Below are 21,115 nucleotides of genomic sequence, written 5' to 3'. Positions count from 1 at the left end.
TCTGGAAACTGGAAAACTGCTCCTTTTTAATGTATTAAAGCTTCACTGTATCCTGTTTCACAAATTAAATGTGTTCCTAGCTATCTGGGGTGACTGGGTGAAACTATCAATGACTACTCTGAAGTTGTGAGGAACGCAGAGGGAGGGCAGCAAAATATACATTATTCCATGCATTTTCTCATATAAGTGCTCCTATTTTTGTCGTTTAAACTTCACATACTCTAAAACAACCTCTTGACTATTTTAAAACATGTCCCTAAAGTCTGTCCTATGTGCATAATTCATTGCTTTGAATATTCTGGTTGGTCTTTCAGAAGAAACTACTTACTGTCAGTTGAAGTCTGAGGCTAGCTGTTTCAACAAATTATTTATCTGATGATTCCTTTAGTTATGTTTGTGTCCCTTACCTATTTAGATAGTGAGGTGTCCAGAACTGCATTTTATTTTGTATTTATAAGGCTCTTATGTAATGAGTGATCCACTGCCATGTGAGCCTCTTTGCAATGCCAAGATATAAAGTGAATGAAAACCACTAAGTTAATATGAGGACTCCAGGGAATGCTATTCCTGTTTAAAAGCATGAGAAAGAGACAGCTTCATGAAAACTGGTCCTTACAATCTAATATGGTGATTAAGCCAATGCTACACAAAATGGAGACAGTAACTTGGTCTCCTTCCTCTATTCTGCCTTTATTTGCACAAAAACCGAATGTATTTTTGGAGCTTTTTGGCTGTCTATTAAATTTATTGAAACTAGCCAACAGATTGCTGGCTGGATTACTGACAGAGTGACACAGCAGGATTTCCTTAGGAAGTCAGGCTAATCAGGCTGTTTAAAAAAATAAAAAATGAATTACATTTTAATTTTCAATTTGCATTGTATGAAATTAAATAAAATGGTTGCAGAACTGACCCTTTTTCACTCTTTATGATTTTACTCCCTCCTTTCATATAAATAGTTTCAATTTCCCTTCTGAGATTATTTTTTCTCAGATGGTCAGCTCAGCAACTATTTGAACTAATTCTTTAAAAATCACACTTTAGATATTTCTTACTTATTTTCCTATACATAAATGTGTGAAACATTAAAATGTAGTTTTAATATATATTTCTGTGGCTTGTTTTAGTTTTACTGTAAAAGTTCCACAAGGAGAATTTCTTTTGGGCTGGAATGCTCACTTTCCTGTCATAAAATGATAAAAAACGGTTCAATATATGCTGCTTTATGCTATTTTGGATATAAGGTCAGTTCTCAGGTAACACTTAATCATAAAGGTATTTTCCAAAATACGGGAAAATTAACTATCTTCAGCCACATTGCTATTGTTATTTGTAGTTCAATGAACACTGCTCTTATAAAAGTCTTGTGTTACAACCTTAATTACCTAATGGACAATAGTACCAAATGTGTCAGATTGTTTTAATTAAATTGAATACAGAGGTACTTCCTTTTCACCTACTCTGTCATTATTTAGCCAAAGAAAACACATTTAATACTGTCACATTTCCATCATAAATACTTTCCTTCAGTTTTGCAATTTTATTTGTACCATTCTCTGAATTTCCTTTAAATTCTTTAAATATTTCTGCTATATTTTTTCCAAGAACTTAATCTAATTTTATGTGCATGACCTTGTCAGCACAATAAAGAAAAGGATTATTTTGCATTAATGATGCACTATCTGAGCCCCAATGTAATTTTAATTACTGTCACAGCTCTGCCTTTTAAATGTCTTCAGCACTGTAATTCTTAATTTCTCAGTGCTCTTCAGTCTTAACAGAATTTTAAGAGTGTAGAGTCCATTTTCCACCTCCATGCCAGCTGTTCCATTGCCTTATTTCTCTTTTCTTTTTTTTTCTCATAAAGGTAAGCAGGTGAGAAGAGGGTCATGGCTGAACTTACCAAGAGTTCGGAAAGGTCTTTGGTTTGGTGTATGGGAGAAGAAACCAGGTTTCAAAGCATTTGTGATCAAAATGTCAAAATAATCTTCGAAATCATTCCTAGAAAGTAGAGGAAATTTGATTAGTTAAACTAATGAATTAGCTGAAGAGTAAATACTCTTTAAGACTTAAGAAAATATCATAGCACTTTAAGGCACTTGCTTCTGTCACATTTTTTTTCCCAATGCTTGTTTCGTGTCACTATTGCCCTTCTTTTCCTGAGACTGTCAAAAGGGAGTCAAACCCACAGTGCTGTATCTTTGAGATCACTCATTATTAGCAAAAAGATGTTCCTCGATCTCAGGAGAACATGTAATAGATGACATATTTTAATTTCAGATGACAACATATGCATAGATACACACAGAAAGATATAAATGAGGGATTTTCTTACAAAGGAGAATATATGAACTGATGGGATAGGAAGTAACTGAAGTTACTTAAACACAGGTGCTTATATGGCTTATAATGTAGGTATGCACAGGTCTAATGGGTATCTAAGATGCCACTGGCAGACAACACAGATCTAATTAATCGAGTCAGTGAAGTCAACGAAGTGTGCTTTCACATACCCTAAAGCTGAAATTTTGATAGCTGAACTTCAGACTCCACTGGCTGCTCTCACTAAATCCCTGCTGGTTACAGGGAGGTTAGATGTGTTAGGTGTTACAAATAAACACCTGCCAATGTTGAGTCTTAATCTGCCAGCTGAATCCCACTACTAAACTCAGGTTTTTCAAAGCTCATTAGATCCTTATATACAGATTGGTATCTGAACGGTGAAAATCCCATCAATTTAAATGGGATTGAATGTTTCAGTATGGTATACAAGAAAATGTAAACTTTCCTCCTTGATGATGTGTTTTATTTTATTAGAATTGTTTCATTGCTTAGGTGATTTTATTGCCTATAACATACGAAAATGATGGATACTCTTGCATGGAACAAAGAAATCACAAATGGCAAGTCCAGGATGGCCATAGGCACTGACATGCTGTATTGGGTCTGGCTGAGCTGGAGTTCATTTCCCCATAGTAGCCCTCACAGTGCTGTGCTTTGCACTGGTAGCTAGAAGGGTGCTGATCACACACCAGTGTTTTGGCTACTGCTGAGCACAGCATCAGCTCTGTAACGTTCCTTCCTCAACTGAGGGCAAGATCCTGAGAGGGGACACAAGAAGGCCAGCTGACACAAACTAACCAAAGGGATATTCCAGGCCATATAATGTCAGCTCAGAAATAAAAGCTAAGGCAAAGAGCAGAAAGGTGGACATTCATTGTCTCCCGTGGCTGCCTGCTGAGGAACCATTACCCATCCTGAAGCCCTGTTTCTTGGAGGTGGCCGACCATCGCTGCTTATGGGAAGTAGAGAATAAACAGCTTTATCCTTCTTTTTGCTTTTGATTTAAATAATCTACCTTATCCCAATGCACAAGTTGTTTTCCATCTTACTCCCTCTTCTGTCCAGTTGGGAAGGGGAGTGATAGAGCAGCTGGACAGGGACCTGGCTTCCAGCCAAGGTCAACCCCCCACACATGCTATCAGCAGTAGAGGAAGTTCAGTGGAAGTAAACTAGCTAACTGTATCTCTTTCAAAAAAACCACAATCCTACAGGGGTCTGAGACATCTTAACTCAAAAACTGAATGCGCTCCCTATAAGCTTATCTTCAAGCTTTTGTTTTGTGCTCAAAATTACATTCCAGCCTTAAAATAAAAGTCCTTTAAATTTCCTTCCTCTGATTAAATTTTAGCTTTGTCTGTTTTTCTCCCTTTGTGACCATACACAAACCCTTACCTTTCTAAAAGAAGCAATATCAAATATGACAATGGTGTGTTTTAAAACCGTGCTTCTGTGTGGAAGATTCCAGAAGCTGAGCAAACAAGCATGGCTCTTCTGCCCTTAGGTGAAAAGTATTGACAGAGATAAACTTTTCAAATTAGCATACAGAGCAAATAATGCTTCCATGGGGAAGTTAAGCTTGAACTTGTAAAATAAAGCAAGCACTTCAGGAGCACAATGGAGAACAAGTAGCAAGTGAGAAGATGAAAGGAAATAGTCTCAGGTTGCACCAGGGGAGGTTTAGATTAGATATTAGGAAAAATTTCTTTACAGAAAGGGTAGTCGGACATTGGAACAGGCTGCCCAGGGAAGTGATGGAATCACCATCCCTGGAAGTGTTCAGATAATGTGTGGATGGGGCACTTGCTGTGAACAGCAAAGTGCTTGTTTAACACTTGGACTTGATGATCTTATAGGTCTTTTCCAATTTAAATGACTCTATGATTCTATGATTTGTCGAAAAGGTCCAAGTGCTTTGTATTAAAATAAAACTGAAACAGAACAAACAGAGTTTTCAAAAGATTTCTTAACTTGTTATTGCTCTGTTGTAGAAAAAACTATGTTTTTTGTGAGGAGATGTGTTACCTGTGGCCTTTTTTAAACACAATAAATCTTATGTACAAAGCTACAGGTTTTATGAGAGACGTTGTGTTACATTACTATGTAACAATACACATAAAGCAAACCTGTTCCAGTTACTACTTGGTAGAATGGCCTGTGGTTACAGGAAATAGTTAAGACAAAGGGTAGGATGTAACTCCGACCATCTAAAAATTGCACGCTGAATTCACAGATAGTGATTGACACCATACACAGAGCCAATGGAGAAACATCGACATTATTAAAAGGTAATTCATCCCACTTATTTCAGACATAATTCTACAATACAGAATGAATTGCCAAGGATAATGCTCAGTGTTTTTTCTCCAGTTACCACAGAGGGAAACAAAATGACCAGCTTCAAAACATTTTCAGCTTTTAGGTGGCTAACATTCCTGAAAAGGTAAAATGACTCCTGACTTCAGTGACTATGTGACAATTAACTCGTCTTTAGGTGTGCTCCTGCCAACACTTAAATATTCAGTTAAGCGGACAAGCATTCTCATGGTAGATAATAATGAAAAGCCACACCATGATGATACTTGTGTGAATGAACTGGCACTTGCTTCTGCAGGTTTACATGCCTCATACACTGGTCCCAGCAGTACATGTGTGCTCTGGCTGGGAAACAGTTCTCATTTTATTTCAAAACTAAATTTTCTCTTACATTTCCTCTCCCTACCAAAATGTCTTTTAGCTAAGGACAATTTGGCCAGATGAACACAACTGGGCTATTTTGATTATTAAATGGTAAATGATACACTTAAGCATGAATTTCCCAGCACAGATTTTATGAAGACAGTAATTTCTTAGCCAAAAAGGAACTTCTTAAAAAAAGTGCAAAAAAGTAAACAGCTACAAGGTAAGGATATTAGGAGAAGGAGGCTAAAATTTTACATGCATCTCTGTTTATTATTAGAGTTTTTTATTTGTTACTATACAGTTTTATCATATTGATTACTGAAAGAACTATGGATAGAAATTAATAAAGGACTGTGTAGATGCAATTAGTAAGGGCTGATGTGATGAATAAAATGCAGTTAGCCTGATCAAACTAAAGTTAAGGGCAGAGATAATAAGTGTGAACTTAAAGTATATTCCAGTACAGCAAAAGCAGCATGGGCAAGTAGAGTCTTTTTGTCCAATACAAGAGGCACTGAAGAAACAAAACCAATAAAAGCGTAGATTTTTAGGAAAGAAACCCACTATGTCTAACGGACAGTGGAGTACTCCAGAAAACACTTGGAAGCCACACTGCATGAGTCACTGCAAAATACGATTGTAATAAATACCACAGAACGTCCTACACTTATGTGGAAAGAGAGAGTGAGGCAATATCCTTCTAGCAGAACATCTTTTTCTGTCTTTTGAAAGGCAATTGATTGGCCCTGGTACCTTACTTACTGTGTTCCAGCAGGATTTCTACAGCTGCCTGAAACAGCTGAAACACTATTCACCAAGGAAAAGAAAGTAAAAATCAGTATACGAGGCTAAGAAGTTACTTTTATACCAAATTTTCATTTAGAAAACAGCTAGACTAGTCTACACAAAAGAGTTAATTCACGGTCATCTTACTCATAAGGAGAACTGCTTTTTTGTGAGGAGGTAGATTTGCCCCTCAAAACAAGTATAATGTTCATGTGAGGCAGTGAGAATTGGCACAGCTGATGCTTCATTTAGCATTTAGCCTAGAGAGTACAAAAGGGAAGTGATACTGGCAGGACTGGTTTTGGAGGATAGCTCTGTTTTTTACCCTACCATCTCTTTTCTTACAGGGTTGCTGTATTCATTCTGCTGTTCCCTGGCATATCCTGATAACCAGTGTTGGCTTACATTGAAATACTTTGTCTTACATTGAAATACTTTGTTTCTTAGATTAATAATGAATTAATAGTCTCACCCTGTCACCCACCTAACTATTTGCATTACTGATTAATTTTTTCCTAGGTGTGTAAGTGATGGTTCTACTGAATTTCACTGACTTTACCAATCATATTTTTTACCTTACACTAAAAACAGCTGTTATGATCAGCAACTACAATTTCAACTAGTTGCCAAGTGCAATGAACTGCCTGTTTTATCTTTTCTGCTGTGATCTTTAAATGCACATTTCTCACGCACAGCCATCTTTTGGAAACCACCAATGGAAGAAGTATTTGTAATCTTTTCCTGCAGATTTACTACAAGGAAATGAAATAGTACTACTACTAGCTGCACTTACTGCTGGAGAAGCACAGAAAGGAAGTCGCTTAAATAAGACAGTCTATCAAAAGTTTAGGATAAAACTGGGATTCAGATGATGTACTGGGTGTTTGCCTGACATATTCAATCCCAAAGTGATGCCCTCAAAAAGATACAGGATGTAAGCGTGCTGTGGGTCAGATACAGCTCACAGGCCCATAGACGCACAATTTTGTCTCAGCTACCCTGTCACACTTTACCAGAGAGGGGCCCACCATAAATCTCAGAACCAAATAATTCAAAATCCATTAAGAAACTGAAATTAGCTTCCCAATAGCTCAGGCTTATCTACAGTTGCTGTCTGGCAGATATAATTTGAAATAGACTGTGCACTTACCCAAGAACATGTTCACAGAGGAGCCTACAATAGTCGCTGTGAGAACTCGTAATTAATAGCAGAATCTTCCCAGCATTTTTCAGTTGTTTCAGCCACTTTTTTACAGACTCTGGACATCTCTGTAAATATTTGTCTGGATGATTTTTCACTTCTGGGAAATATGTCCCACAGTCTTCTAAAAAAATTAAAACATAATTATGTTATCCAATCCTGCTCACAAACCACTTAATCCACACAACAAATATCCTTTGATGTGCAGACAACAAATTTAAAAGAGGCAAAGAAAAGTTTAAAATTTTCCCTGGGCTGTAACTCAATATTAACCAAAAAACCTAACCAAACCAAGAGGATACACTGTAGCAGAAAAAAATTTGCATGACTTCCCTCTTTTGTTATGGAACTGTCATAGTTATTTTGTTTGATGTTCTTTTGCTCATAACAGTTAATAATACAGAATTCACAGATTATAGTTTTATGCAGGAAATAATCATTTCTTGTCTTCGCTCAATTTTTGGATCCTCAATTTGTGATTGTAAAATGATTTTAATGTTTAGACAATAGTAAGGACCTGAAATTCCCAAGAACACCTTTCAGTTACTTCTGACACTTTAGTTTAACAGTCTGATCAGTAACATTCATTTTGTAATTTTTGCATGTTTGACCAAGAGCATGTTATCTGTGAACGGTTGATAGAACTGGCAAAGATTCATAAGTATTTAGAATACTAGGAACAGATGCAAAAACCCCCTTCAGTTCCAATTCCAGCTTCAATAATGTTCTTTTTGCCAAATAAAGCTGCAATAGAATTTTGCAAATACACTTGGAATGTAAGATTTCTACAAGTTTACAACAACACTAACTTGGCAGTAAAAGTTACCTATTCATTTAAGTCATCGATAAATATTTATCTTGTTATAGCACATAGTTGCTTTACCAAGATTTCAAATTAAACTTACCTATGTATTTCCTCTGTGCTCAAACCCTCTATAACCAAAACTATCAAGCTAGTTAAAGCTTTAAAAAGAAATATAGTAATTGTAAAGATAGAAATGACACCAAATATTTGGCGCTCAGTCTGTGTGTTATAGTATAATGAACATCATCATAGATTATTTTTCTTCCAGCACTTGTTCTATATGCAACTGTCTGTGGTCAACTTTGCTGAATGATTTAATAAATCCCAGACATTACTTAGCCTTCTGGTATGTGAGTAATGCTGTTCTCTAGTTTGAAAAAATAAGATTTAAACCACTTGAACTTTAGCTATTTAATGAAAGAGAACATGTATGTTTGAACCAGTAGTATTAAAGAAAGACTGAAAGATGCTGAGTGCTAAACATAACACTATTTCATACATTACACATTCATACATCTACAGATGGCAGGGAACAAAAGTCGTCCAAAAGAAGCTTCAAACTGGCTGTTATCCCTGCAACTAGACGGAAGCAAAAACGTATTATTCTGTACTTCGACTTGACAGATTTCTTCCAAAAACGTGGACTACTATATCTGATGAAAGTGTCTCAAACAAAATCTCCCAACTCACAACCAGGTCACTATTCCAGTTCTTCACTGTATTTAGGTCAGGCTGTGTAACAGCGTGTACCAGTGGAATATGAGCCTGTTCCTGCAGCCAGCATTATGGGATGCCATGACATTTGCCTTGAGAGCTAGCCAACAACAACGATTTTTTTGATTAAACAAGGCAGATTGACGAAGGAAGGTTTCCTGTTGTGTTTTCCCTCCTTCTTTCCTGGGGCATGAATATTGTTTGGGATGAGCAATAGAGTTTCTAGGAGCAGAAACCACATTTTTTTTCAGCATTATCATTAGTAATTATACTTCATATGCTATACTATGACAATTTTTCTTCTTTGGTGTTTTGGAAAGCACACAACATTAGATGAGAATGAAGGGGTACAAACAAAGCAGGTTTGGCATTAACTCTCACAGGTTCAAACAATTAAAAGAAAGATGGCAAAGTTCATTTATATAACAAGTGACCTAACACTCTTTTTACTCTCAAACAAAAAGATCTGTGTTATATGCACTTTATTCTTGGACTCTCTTTTTCTTTCCTTATGAAATGCCTTCCATCCTCCATGACCATTCTTTGATGCCCAATTTAAAGACTTAGTTAATTTAATCAACACTGTCCTCTTTGTCCAAAATCTGTGCAATATCTTCTATGTGATAAATCTATTATATTTGGCCTTTGAGTAACATCTGCACTGGAAAAGGCCAACAACTCTGGATTCAACATGTGAGTTGAAAGAGAGTCTTATTCTGCCTTTGTATCCAGGCCCTGAAGCCCAGCTGTTAATTGAAGACAAGCAATGAATCAGTTCTTGATATGGGGATCTGAAGTTTGCCTCTGGGCTGTTTGCCATATCAGGCAGAGGTAGATCAGAAGAACCCTCATTAAAGCATACTCTACTGTAATTAGGCAAGCATGGCCCAGGAAAGTAGAGTTTGACTTAATTCCTAACATATTATTGCATCTGGTGAAGAAAGTTTGGTGGAATACATACGCATATCTTTAAATGAGTTTAACCACCAAAACCTGCAAGATTTGATTGAAAACCAAATAAAATAAAAGCTGAAAAACTTGCTTGTTTTGAGAAGTACAGAAGAGCCACAGGCACCTTGTTGGCAAAAAAAAAAAAAAAGTTGTGGAAGTTTTAACATAGGATGGAGAAATAGCATCATGTCCAGACTTCACAATAAACAGAATGATTTGCTAATGACAAATTAAGCATTGTTTTCCCACTATGCCATATGCTGCACTTTGTTTTGCTACAGCAGGCAAACCATAAAAATCAGAAGAAAACACTATCAAGCAAAGCATCAGTGAGAAATCAGAAAAGAATTAATTAGCAGAGCCAACAGAGGAAACACAAAAGTAAGTTAACAGTAATAGGAGTGACTTCTACACAACTTGCTTACAGCTGCACTCTTGAAAAACAAAACAAGAATTCTTCAGAAAAACACCATTCTTGAGAAATAAGAAATTTCTCTAGCTTGCAATACTTTCCTGGTAATGCTTATGGGCCATCCAAATGGCAAAATACTCTTAAAAATGAAACTATAAGCACATTCTAGAAGTTTTGTTGGCCCACAAATTCACTGTATGAAAATGAGGGACTTGTGGCCAGCACCAGATCTACAACTGACAGTTTGCTATCAGTACAGTGCCTAAAATAAAATCATTACATTTTTATCTCTCTGTTTTGTGAATATCCCTTAACATACAGCTTTAGGGACATTGACATGCATACCCACAAATCAGTGGAAACAAAACAGTAAAAAAACAACTGTCCCAACTTTCACCTCAAAGTCTCTGTTTTGCAGCTACCTTCAAGCATGTCAAAGTCTACACGAGTAACCTCTGGCTTTTTGGCAGTGTGAACACTTACTCAAAATATGAGAGAGTATTTAATAAAAAAAATTGAAACAAGAAGACCATGACAATCAACATGACAATCAACATAACAATCAACATATTTACCCCCTGTGATTTTATGAGAAAATTCAATGACGTGGAGCAGGAAAGCAAAATCTAAGTATTTTATGCACAGCTTTGGAATTTATTACATATATGTTGCCATGGAGCAAATGCAGTTTTGTTCAATTTCCATTCTTGTCTTTAAACAACTTGGAGTTTATCTGAAATCTCTGAAATGCAGCCTGGGATAGCAAATTAGCAACTAGCCTCCATAGGCATTTATAAACATCTTCCAAATACACTTTCAAAAATAATAATTGCCTTTGCAGTCCATCAAGTATCCTTTCAGAAAAATATATTTCCTATTTAAGCAGAAGATAGAAATATAAGCAATTAAAATGAGTGTCTAGAACTGCTACATATTACAGTCCTGCCAGAACCTCTAATCAGGTTGACATCCTGTTGTATTTTCAAAGCAATATAATTTATTTCTTCTATGTATATTATCAGAGGCTCCCTTTGTGTCCAGTTTGGAGTTTATTTTCTTGTGTATCATCTGACATTATAATTTAATTGGCATGTTCTTTGCATAGTCTTGCCTTGCAGTTTAATTGCACCTAATACAGTTGTGATGGTAAGTGTGATGGGGATTTACATAGCTGGAAATGCAGAACCTCTAGACCAAACTCAGAAAAAGTTGGTACAATGCTTGTCATGACTTCCAGCACAGACAATAATCCAGTCCTTAATCCAATTGCCCTACTCTACTACAGTTGCAAAATTACTTTATTGAAGTATGCAGTTCAATGTTTTCATATAATACCTGTATTTGTAGAAAAAATAACTGTGGATTTCTCTTTTGCTCTGTATTACACCACTTCTCCTTGGCAGGATCAGTTTACACCTACTGGCTCTGGACTCCTTTGGACTCAATGTCTGTAAATCCACACTGCCAGGACACTGTAGTTTTCATCCCTTAACTATTATCTGGATTATAAAATGGGCAAACGTTCAAGAGGCACATTTCTGGCAAGATTTCAGTCCAGAACTAAAACACAGAAACACAGTGATTTTTTTAATATTGTCATGCTTCTAAGGGGAATCTACTTGATTGAATTAAAAGTAATTTATCCGCTATTTATACGATTTAGCTAAGCAGAGAGGTATGAGGCTGAAAAAAGTTCCTAGAATTCAGCCAAGAAAAATAAACTTTCAGCTGCCAATTAGTAGCTTGTATTTAGTGGCTTTAACAATCTCTTACAATGAAAGTATTATTTGGGAATGTGACTTTCTTTCTTTTAAACTCAAAGGCAATATGATAGCTTAGCTATCAATACCCATAGCCAGATTCTCTGCAGCTCTGCCACCAGTAGGGAGTTCTTCCCTAATTTTAATCTGAATGCAGGCTTGTAGGTAACAGTTATTGATTTGACTAACAGAGTAAAGCTGCAATAATGTGTTACAATCAGCAATGATAGAGACAATTATGTTCACTGCACATTGCTATACTCCCCATCTTACTGTACTTCAGGTTTTTACAGTGAACAGAGACACCTCTTTGACTATGTCTTTTTCTCTAGTCCAAATAAATCTAACAAGTGTCATGAGCATTCAACAAAAACACAAGAAAAATACCTTAATCACTGAAGGTTTTGCAAAAGAATTTAAATTTCATCTAATGAAGGCAAGCAGAGGAGAAAGGGGGTGATGGTTAAAATTACATTAGACAAGTAGTCTTTCTTTTCCTTTCATTTAAACTCAGTGTGTATTCTAGTAGGAGCAGCAGAAGTGAAATGAGAGACAGAGGGAAGGAAATGTTAACATAAGAAAACAGAGTGAAGTATGAAGCAGGGATGACTGGACAAAATATGGTTACATTGTGGAGGCCTGGTATGAGGCAGATATCAGGAACAGAGAGCAGCAGGAAGAGATAAATCATCCCTCTCCTTCCCCCAGGAGATAAACGTTTAAAAACAGAATAAAGGGATGACAGTCCAGGAAGATAAGAGGTTAGGAAGAGGTAAATGCCATAAGAGCAAAAACTGTGATGTGATGGATGTCAAAAATTCTGTACTTTTCTGTTTTCTGCAATTGCCTCAATTCTTTACTGTACAGTTTCTTAACAGACAGAGGGGTTCAGGATCCTGGTGCAGTTCAGGCTGTAAGAATACCAGCTATTTGCAGCTTTTTGTTAAATAGGAGCAGACATGAAAAGAGGATACCAAGTTTGTAGACAAAGAAGATGTTAGTATTACAGTACCAATTACAGTACTCTCATTCTCACCTGAAAAAAAAAGAGAAGCATTCGCCCCTTCTGCCTGTGCATCTGTTAAAGAAGATGTTTATCACTCATGTAACATTAACCTTCTTAATATTTTTAGCAACATCCAGCTCTGGTTGGGCAGAAACAGATCGTGTTTTCTAAAATAATAAATTACTTTCCAGTGATGACAAATATATTGTCACCTTGATTAATTTCAAGGGGGTCACCATAAGGTAGAGGTCTGTGGTGGGCTAGGAAAAACATGACTACTTGGATTAAAAGTGACTGCAGGGCTATATAAACATTTAATATACTGAAGGAAACACTTCAGCAGAACACACACAAAACATGACCTCCACTAATATTTCATGGGTCACTTCCTATTCTACTTGTTTTCTACTCCTGTGGCCTACGAGAAATTTACTGCAAAATTTAAAATGCTTTGGTAGCTAAAGATAGGCCTTCAACTAAAAAGGACTGAATGACTAGCAATTCTTCTAAGGAAGCCAAAAGCAGATGTTGTTTCTTCTGGTTTGTTATTACAAGGCAGGAACCACCACTCTCCCTCCAATCCTTGTGATTCCAAGGTGAGATTCCCATGACAAAAGTTGTCAGGAATAGCACAGGACCTTTAGCTATATTTAAATGGAAGTCATAATACCTAAATTAGAAGCTATTGCTGCTCTGACATCTCTTAGCAGAACAACATCCACTTCTACCTCCTACGTATCAGATGGTAGGACCAAAGACCTGTGATGGCCAGCCCAGAACTTCAAGGCTGGCCATAACCAAAACCAGCTTCAATGTGAGGCTCTATCTTTTCTTAAAAACATAGCCTGTTAACAACTTTTCCCCAAAAGCTTTTCAAGCAAGCTTAAAAAGTACCATTACCTGACACAACCCTCCATTTCATATCTGAAAGAAGAACCCCATTCAATCTGCCTCTAATCTTTACCCTCTTGCTTCCTAGTCCCACCTCATCTCCCATCACATCAGCAGTTTCCTGGCTGCAGAACAGTCAAGACTTGACTAGCAGCACAATGCCACAGAGAGATGCTTGCATGACTTTTGCATGTAGTGTTATTGTTATTTTTTACTGGGGTCCACGGACAGTGAAAGAGAAAGCCAGGCTATTTTCATATGTTTTCAGCTCTTGGCATTCTTATTGGCATTCCCAAGTGGCCGAGAGTAGCCCAGACCACTTCCACCTTGCTGGTAGAACTGCTCCCATTGCTACAGTACGCCCCACTCTGGAGTCCTTGCCCCATTTTATCCCGAGCTTGCAGATCCCTTCCTTTAGTAAAAGGTAACAACACAAATTAAAAAACATAGTGAGAAGCACATGGCATGTAGCAAAGTCTGCAGCCTGACTTCAGGATGACTGCTAACACATGATACTTGTAAGGAAGGTGTCTTGATATAGGTAATTTAAATGACCTTCCATAGTTTTGTATACACAAAACTTAGAAACAGAATTTATTTATTTCCTTATTTTTATTTCTCCTTCTGGTTTTGTTAATATTTATACCAATATAGCAAAGTTTTCCCAGTGCAATACAAATCAGGAAGGATGTACTTAGAGGTAGGACAGGATCTGTTGCTACATTTTAGAGGAAATGATTTCTTTCTCAAAAGAATTCACTTCCTTTCTTTACATTACCATGCTAGTTTGCAGTGTAACAGATTTATCAAACTGTATGAGACCAATCAATTTGTGATGACACTCTTGCAGCCCATGGGCTGAGCATTAAACCCATGCAGAGGTAACTACCATTTGCTGGACAGACATTAAGTTAAATTAGTCTGATTTTCTCCAGATCTTCAGATCTTCCCTACTGCACTGTGTGAACAATTAAAATGAATAATCTGCAGGCGGAAAAATCTGGCTTGTTCCATTATCAAGAATGTCTTCTAATAGGATTCATGCAACACTCTTACCTATGCTTGGAAGTAAAAACTGAGAGGTGATACAGAGATTACTCAAAGCAACACAATCCATATTTTTAACTCGTGTTAAAGACTTACATGGATCCTTTGTTATACAAGTATTACCAGGGTGTTAATATTTATAGGAAGATAACCTATCAGTGGGAAATTACCGTAACTATTCTGCAAATCTTCATCTTCACCTATACTCAGACTGCATGCATTTGTCATACATGCTTGCCATAAAAGTGTTTTTGAGATTATTCTTCTAAACAGAACTATTTGCACCAAACACCTATTTTCCCCAACAAACTTTCCATAACTACATGCCTGTTAAACTCTACCTGTGGTTAACACACATAGCCTTAAAATACATCCCTTGGTAAACACATCTTAAAATCCCTGTAAAACAATTTAGGACAGAAGGAGGAAATTGTTTTGTTCAACTGAATACAGCTAAGTAGGTGGGAAATGGGATCTGTTAAGGATGCTGCTGCAATTTAATAGAAATGCTGGCACCTACTTTGACAGGAAGTAAAATGTTAGAGTACCTTTTTATTTATACATCTGATGAGGGTTACTTGAATCCATTCACTTGTAGGAAATGTGCTGTTATGTTTGGTGTGGAAATAAATACATAATGAAGAAATAAAATGCAGTCCATAGATATTTTATAACACCCAGACTACACCTTGCTGATAAACTAAAAATCCTACTCAGCTGCACTGCTTAATCAAGGAGATATTACAGGTAATCCCTGCTTCTGAGATCTTGAATTAAAATAGCTCTGAGGAAGAGCTATTTGAAGCTTTAACTCTTTTTGCAGTTTTGAATGTACCAGCTGCTTTGAGGAACTTGCTGCAGTAAGCATGAAGTTCAAGTTCTCAGAAATATTTTTCACGGAAGCAGCAGCATCCTATACATCATATATTCACATGTACATACTAATTCACACAGAGGTATGTGTATATACATGTAGTAAAGAAAACCCTTATTTTTTCTTAAAACCAGAAATAATCTTTTTCTGTCTCCCAAGGAACTGTTTATGGAAAGAATAAATGGTGTTAACTCCAGCCTCTGGGTCTACAGTTTTACTTGCTACGCAACATTCCCCCCCAGATGCCACATCAACAATTTAACAACAATCTGATGGGCAATGGGAAACTGCAAGCAACAAGCACCACAAGATTGAGTAGGTGGGAAGAACTATGTTTAAAATGAGGCATTTTAAATTGTATCAGAAACACAGAAAATAAAAGACAATGCCTAAGAGTGTGACAATAGAGGAGGTCTGCATCAGGCAGATATTTATGATTAGCCTGCGTATATAGGAAGTTACAAGTTATGTGCTTTCTGTAATGCCATTATTTTTGTAATTTACAAGTAGTGTTCAATAATAACTATTCCTGCTGTAGGTGATGTATCACTGTCTGTTACATTTACCATCACACTTGAATACATACAGTGAGAGCTTTGCTCTTCTTGCCTGGGATCTCACGCTAGCTGTCCTGTTAATGCAGTTCTCAAATCACACATATACCAAGTATTTTTCATGGTTCTGGCATGCAGAGCTTCATCAATCTTTCTGAGACTGCAGAATTGTTCATTTCCAGTCCCCATGTATTTAAGAAATATCAACAGGAAGAGGTACCACGAGGGGTTATCAGGATAAGACTCTAAGAGCTTAAATGACAAAGACTGAAGGTACAATTCAGACCCCGGAGTGAGATGCAGTATAAAAGACAATCCCTGATCTCTAAGAAGTCAGAACAGCTGGAGAAAACAAGGCTTCCATGTATGCGAATTTGTTTGTCATGCGGACAGTTCAGCCATCCGGCACTAGAAAGAGAGAGAGCAGCTTCCCTGAGAGGAGCTCATGCTGCCAGGCGCTGTTTCTCTCTCTGGTCCATCGGGCGGGTGGTGCCATCTAGTGAAAGGGAGGGGACCGCGGCCCCGCCGACACAGGCATTGCCATCGCCCCGAGGAGGATGCCCTCCGTGGGGTCTTCACTCTCAGCTCGACACACCTCAGCCTCCCTGTCATCAGGAACCATCAAAGCATGGGTGTAAGGAGTACAAATCCCTGATATTTCCTGGTCTGTTCCTTTTTGTGGTTTGGTTGGTTTTTTGGTGTTTTTGTTCCTCCCTTCCCTGCTCAATGTTTTTGTTTTCTCTATTTATTGGCCTTCATGAAGGCAGATGGGACTTGGGAAACCTTTTTAAATTTCTAGACAAAACTTTTAAAAGACAGAACAGAACTGAAATGCAGTTCTACAGAAATGACCTCAAATGGCAGTGATCCTCAAACAGCAAGCATCAGCAGTCAGGTGTGGGTGTGGGAGAAGGCTTGATGGAAAAGACTGGATGACTTGGCAGCCTAAAGTTTATTTCCATAAGAGGGAAAAAATAAAAACAGTCTTCAAACATGTAGAAAGCTCCTGCTTCTGGCAAAAAAGAAAAAAGGAGTAAAAAGGAGTAATCTGTCCTCTGAGACCAAGGTCAATGAGGTAAGACACAGTGAGCTTACACTTCTGTAAACCTCGATTAGAAACTATATGAAAGTTTCTGATTTTAATGGCACTAATGCACTGGAAAAGCTTCCAAGGAGGTTGGAGGTTGCATAATCTTTGTAAGTGTCGATCTTCAAAAAGAGGCCAGAAAATTACCTGTCAGGAACACCTAACCCACTCCTTTGGCAGTGCTGTGCTAAATGCAAGACATCTTCTATCATTCCTTAATGTACTGTGATTACATATTACTGATGGATATGCACTTCCATCTCCATCCATTGCTTTAATGAGTGATGCTAGTGTTCATATTTATCAGCATCACCTATGGATAATGATGCCTCTGGTCATATCAGAAAGCTTTCCTAGTAGGCAGTAAAAAGAATGCATTCAGCCAGGAGCAGCAGGACAGCTTTGTTAATAACACAATTTTTGCCAGTCTGATCAATACACAAACAAGAGGTCTGAAACTTCATCCAGACAAAGTGACTGCTGACTGCTTCATGCTGCTCTCATTGCAGACCATCCCTCTCCCATTTGTACCAGCTCATTTGCCATAGGAAGGCTGAGAGAGGAACATTCAATTTCTAATGCTGTTCTTACAAGCATAAAGACCTGTTTATTTTATAGAAGAGTGATCAGCTTGAGAACAAAGAAAAAAAAGCTGCTTTCCAGAAATTTAACAGGATGTACAATCTCCATTAAGAATGTTCAAAAAGTCGCAAAAATTGTGCAAAGCCCGTGTGTCGAGTTCATCACCCTCCTATGGAGGAGAATGGAAAGGAAGAAATTAGTTAAAATTACACGTAAAGCACTGTTGGAAAGGTCCTTGCTGGTCAATCTGTCAACAAGAAAATTTGAGTTTAGAGTCCAGAGAGATCTGTTTAAAAGTTATGAAGAAAATTTTTCTGAGTGCTCATTTGTGATTCTGTATTCTTTTCTCTCTTAGTTTGATTCTTCATCTGTTTTAACATTATCCAAACAAGGGTAAACAGATGAAAAGTAAACTCAGTGTAAAACAGAACCCAAATGAACAGTGACTAACCCAAAATAATTCCAGGAGTGAATACGAGAAGGAAAAAGAGTTTCTGTGAGCATAATTGTGCACAAAACAATTATTTTTTAGCTCACAAATTTCTCTGGGATTCTAGATTTTTCTCCCATCCTGCAACAGGATTAAACTGAAGCACTTAAAAAAAAAAAAAAAAAAGAAAGAAGGGAGAAACACACATGCACATGGACTGGCACTTGTTTACTGTGCACAAGTCCATTTTGCAACGCAGGCAGAATGAATGAATTTTGCAAGGCAGTCTGATGAATCCTATTGCTGACACGATTTTGGTTTTGTGCTTTAATCTCACTTATCTGACCCTCTCCACTTCATATGGCAATATGGACTCAAACTTTACAATACCTTTCTACATGTGAGCATCCTAATGATCAAACTTGGAACTAGTCTCTGCCTCTGTATTTTAAACTCATCCTTTGGAAATCTCTATTAGTCTGAAACTGCAAACTAAATCTGCCAAAAAAGGGATGATGTGAACACTGGTCCTCTTACATATCACATAAGTATCTGACTAAGGATACCTCATATGCTTGGTCTCTTCTTTTTTTTTTTTTTTGTTCTGTCTGATTGGAAATTAATTAACTGTTAATCTAAGATCATGTACCCTCACAGCCATTTCACTGTCATTTTCATTTTTGTTTCTATGCCAGAGTTGCAGAAAGATGCTAGCAGGGGCAGTTCAAGGTGATCACAATCTTACATACGTGCTTGAAGAAACTTGCATGTTAAAGAAGCCACATTTACCATTAGGAGAGAGGAGTCCAAACTTTTTTGAAGATAAATTTGGACATACATCTAAGAGAGCTCTAGCTTTAAAAAGCAAGCAGATGGTACTCTAGAGAGTTTGTATGTATTTGGACAGAGCATTTTGCCTTTTTGGGTCATCTATATGCTCTGTTAAAGTGAGAACTCTTGGCTTTATGGGGCCATTTTTGTATTGATCTCTGCAGCTACTAACAGGAAATTCTGGAAATTAAAGGCAATCTGTATATGTGATATAAAATCATAGAATCATAGAGTGGTTTGGGTTAGAAGGGACCTTAAAGATCATCTAGTTCCAAATCTCCCCCCAAATATTTAAGTGACTCTGTAGAGTACCTCTTACATCTACAGTGTATTGACAGAATATATCCTAAAGGTAAAAGGCTGTTACTGTTTCTATTAAGACAAACTTTACAGGGCTCAGTCTCTCAGGTTTCTTGCAGTGGTTGACAGACCTAGTAGTGGGTGCCTGGGAATCCACACTGCTCACTGTAGCAGTGGGCACTCCTGGCCACCCTCAGGATGTTCTGCTTGCAGGGTGGGCTGTGGAGCAGGAGTATTTCCACCACCAACAGCCCTGCTCCAATTTTCTACTCCTCTCACAACAACCTCAATTACACACTTTGAAGAACAAAAGCAGAAAGCAAGAGCCTGGTTACCACTCGAACCCTTGTTAGGCTGCAAGGAAGGAAGTCCTGCCACTCAAATCTAATTTACATGGGGATTAGCCAAACAGGATGGAGTATTTATGAGAGCAAAGACTGCAGGAACAATGCATATTTATATATTTAAAATGTCTGTAGAGGCAACTTCCACAGATCAACAAAAGTCTTCCCTGAATATTTATGAAGAAACCAGATGACACACAAACAGCTCTTTTGTTTTCCAGACTGCAGGGCTGGTTATGAAGTTCCAAGAAAACAGATATGTAAGGACTTGCCCTTCTACTTAAGGCTTAAAATTACCATTTGTGTCAAAGGCAATGATATATGCACAGCATGTTTGCATTCAGCAACTTATATCTGTGATAATGAGACAACATTTTAATCCTCATTCACTTATTTTTTGGACTGACATCTGAACATTAATATCAGATTCTTGTGTTAATATCATGTGTTGGATGGGCTTTATTTTATTACCTCCTTTCTACTAGAAGAAATTAATTGAGTATGGAAAATGTATCTATCATAAATGCTGGTTTTAAAATGTTTATAGTAATACAGGACACAAAGTAGAGCTCTGTTTTTATCATTAAAACACTCCTTTCAGGACCAATATTTAATTATATCAGCAATTGTAGTTAATCACAACTGCTTTTTAAAAGGAATTTCTCTGCTATATAAGGACTCAAGCAAAAAGGAACAGAAGTAAAAATAATATTTCTTTCTCCTTTTTAAATGGAAATTTTCAGGCATCAGAAACCATTTGAGCATCAAAGACATAAGTATCTGATACCAGTATACTAGATATATGCAGACCTTTCAAGAATTTAACCATCTGTATTCACCGCTAAAAGTTGCTATAAACCAAAATCCATATTTGCACATATTACATACACAAGTGTAAGATGTATTTGTACAGAAAGATAAATATACTTCTATGGAAAATGCCATTATTACCACTATAAGTTTATGGGGTAGTGGATAGAATAAAACTAACTATACCTAAAGAAATTTTAAGTTATACTTAAAGACTTCAAGAATCTTTAGAGAAAGGACAATACATTCTTATGTGCTTATTCAATTGTTAGGCATTTGAATTACTTATGGCTTTTCCACATTGTAGAATCATTCATCTATGGAAATGCATTGTTAGAAAGCATGAGGACAGTATCACAAGCTGTTATGAACAGAAAGAGTATAGAAAGGTTATAATAAAATTTTTCTTAGAATTTTTATTTAACCTCATGCTCTTTCATGATTAGCTCACCAGAAACATTGTGGTAATAAAAGTTTATCTTTGTTTATCCAGGATCAATGGTTGCATTCTTCCATAAATATTTTTAACCCAAGAATGTGAGTGCTGTATAGAAACCAAAGGTATCATCCCATAGGTTGTATAAACAATTTCTATTTGATTCTTTCTGGCATTATACACTTTGATATGTGTGTAGCTGTTGGATCATAGCTGATTGTGCAATACACTAAGATATTTTACAGATTGATAGAAGTGTGCCTCTTAAGGAT

General features: G+C 37.0%; 1 protein-coding gene across 2 annotated transcripts in view; it reads right to left on the bottom strand.

The window, feature by feature from the left end:
- NT5DC1 (5'-nucleotidase domain containing 1) overlaps window positions 1-21,115 on the bottom strand; it is a 132,287-nt gene that overhangs the window by 41,742 nt on the left and 69,430 nt on the right. For both annotated transcript variants that reach the window (XM_027898640.1, XM_027898641.1), the window contains 2 exons: window positions 6,959-7,133; window positions 1,904-2,001 (listed from right to left, as the gene is read on the bottom strand). In XM_027898640.1, coding sequence (XP_027754441.1) covers window positions 1,904-2,001; window positions 6,959-7,133 — 273 coding nt within the window. The remainder of the gene's footprint in view (window positions 1-1,903; window positions 2,002-6,958; window positions 7,134-21,115) is intronic.

The sequence above is a fragment of the Empidonax traillii genome, unplaced genomic scaffold, assembly GCF_003031625.1.
Source record: "Empidonax traillii isolate 1590-97213 ecotype Southwest subspecies unplaced genomic scaffold, ASM303162v1 scaffold611:size485065, whole genome shotgun sequence".
NCBI lineage: Eukaryota > Metazoa > Chordata > Aves > Passeriformes > Tyrannidae > Empidonax > Empidonax traillii.
This window is presented reverse-complemented; position numbering and strand designations above follow the sequence as displayed.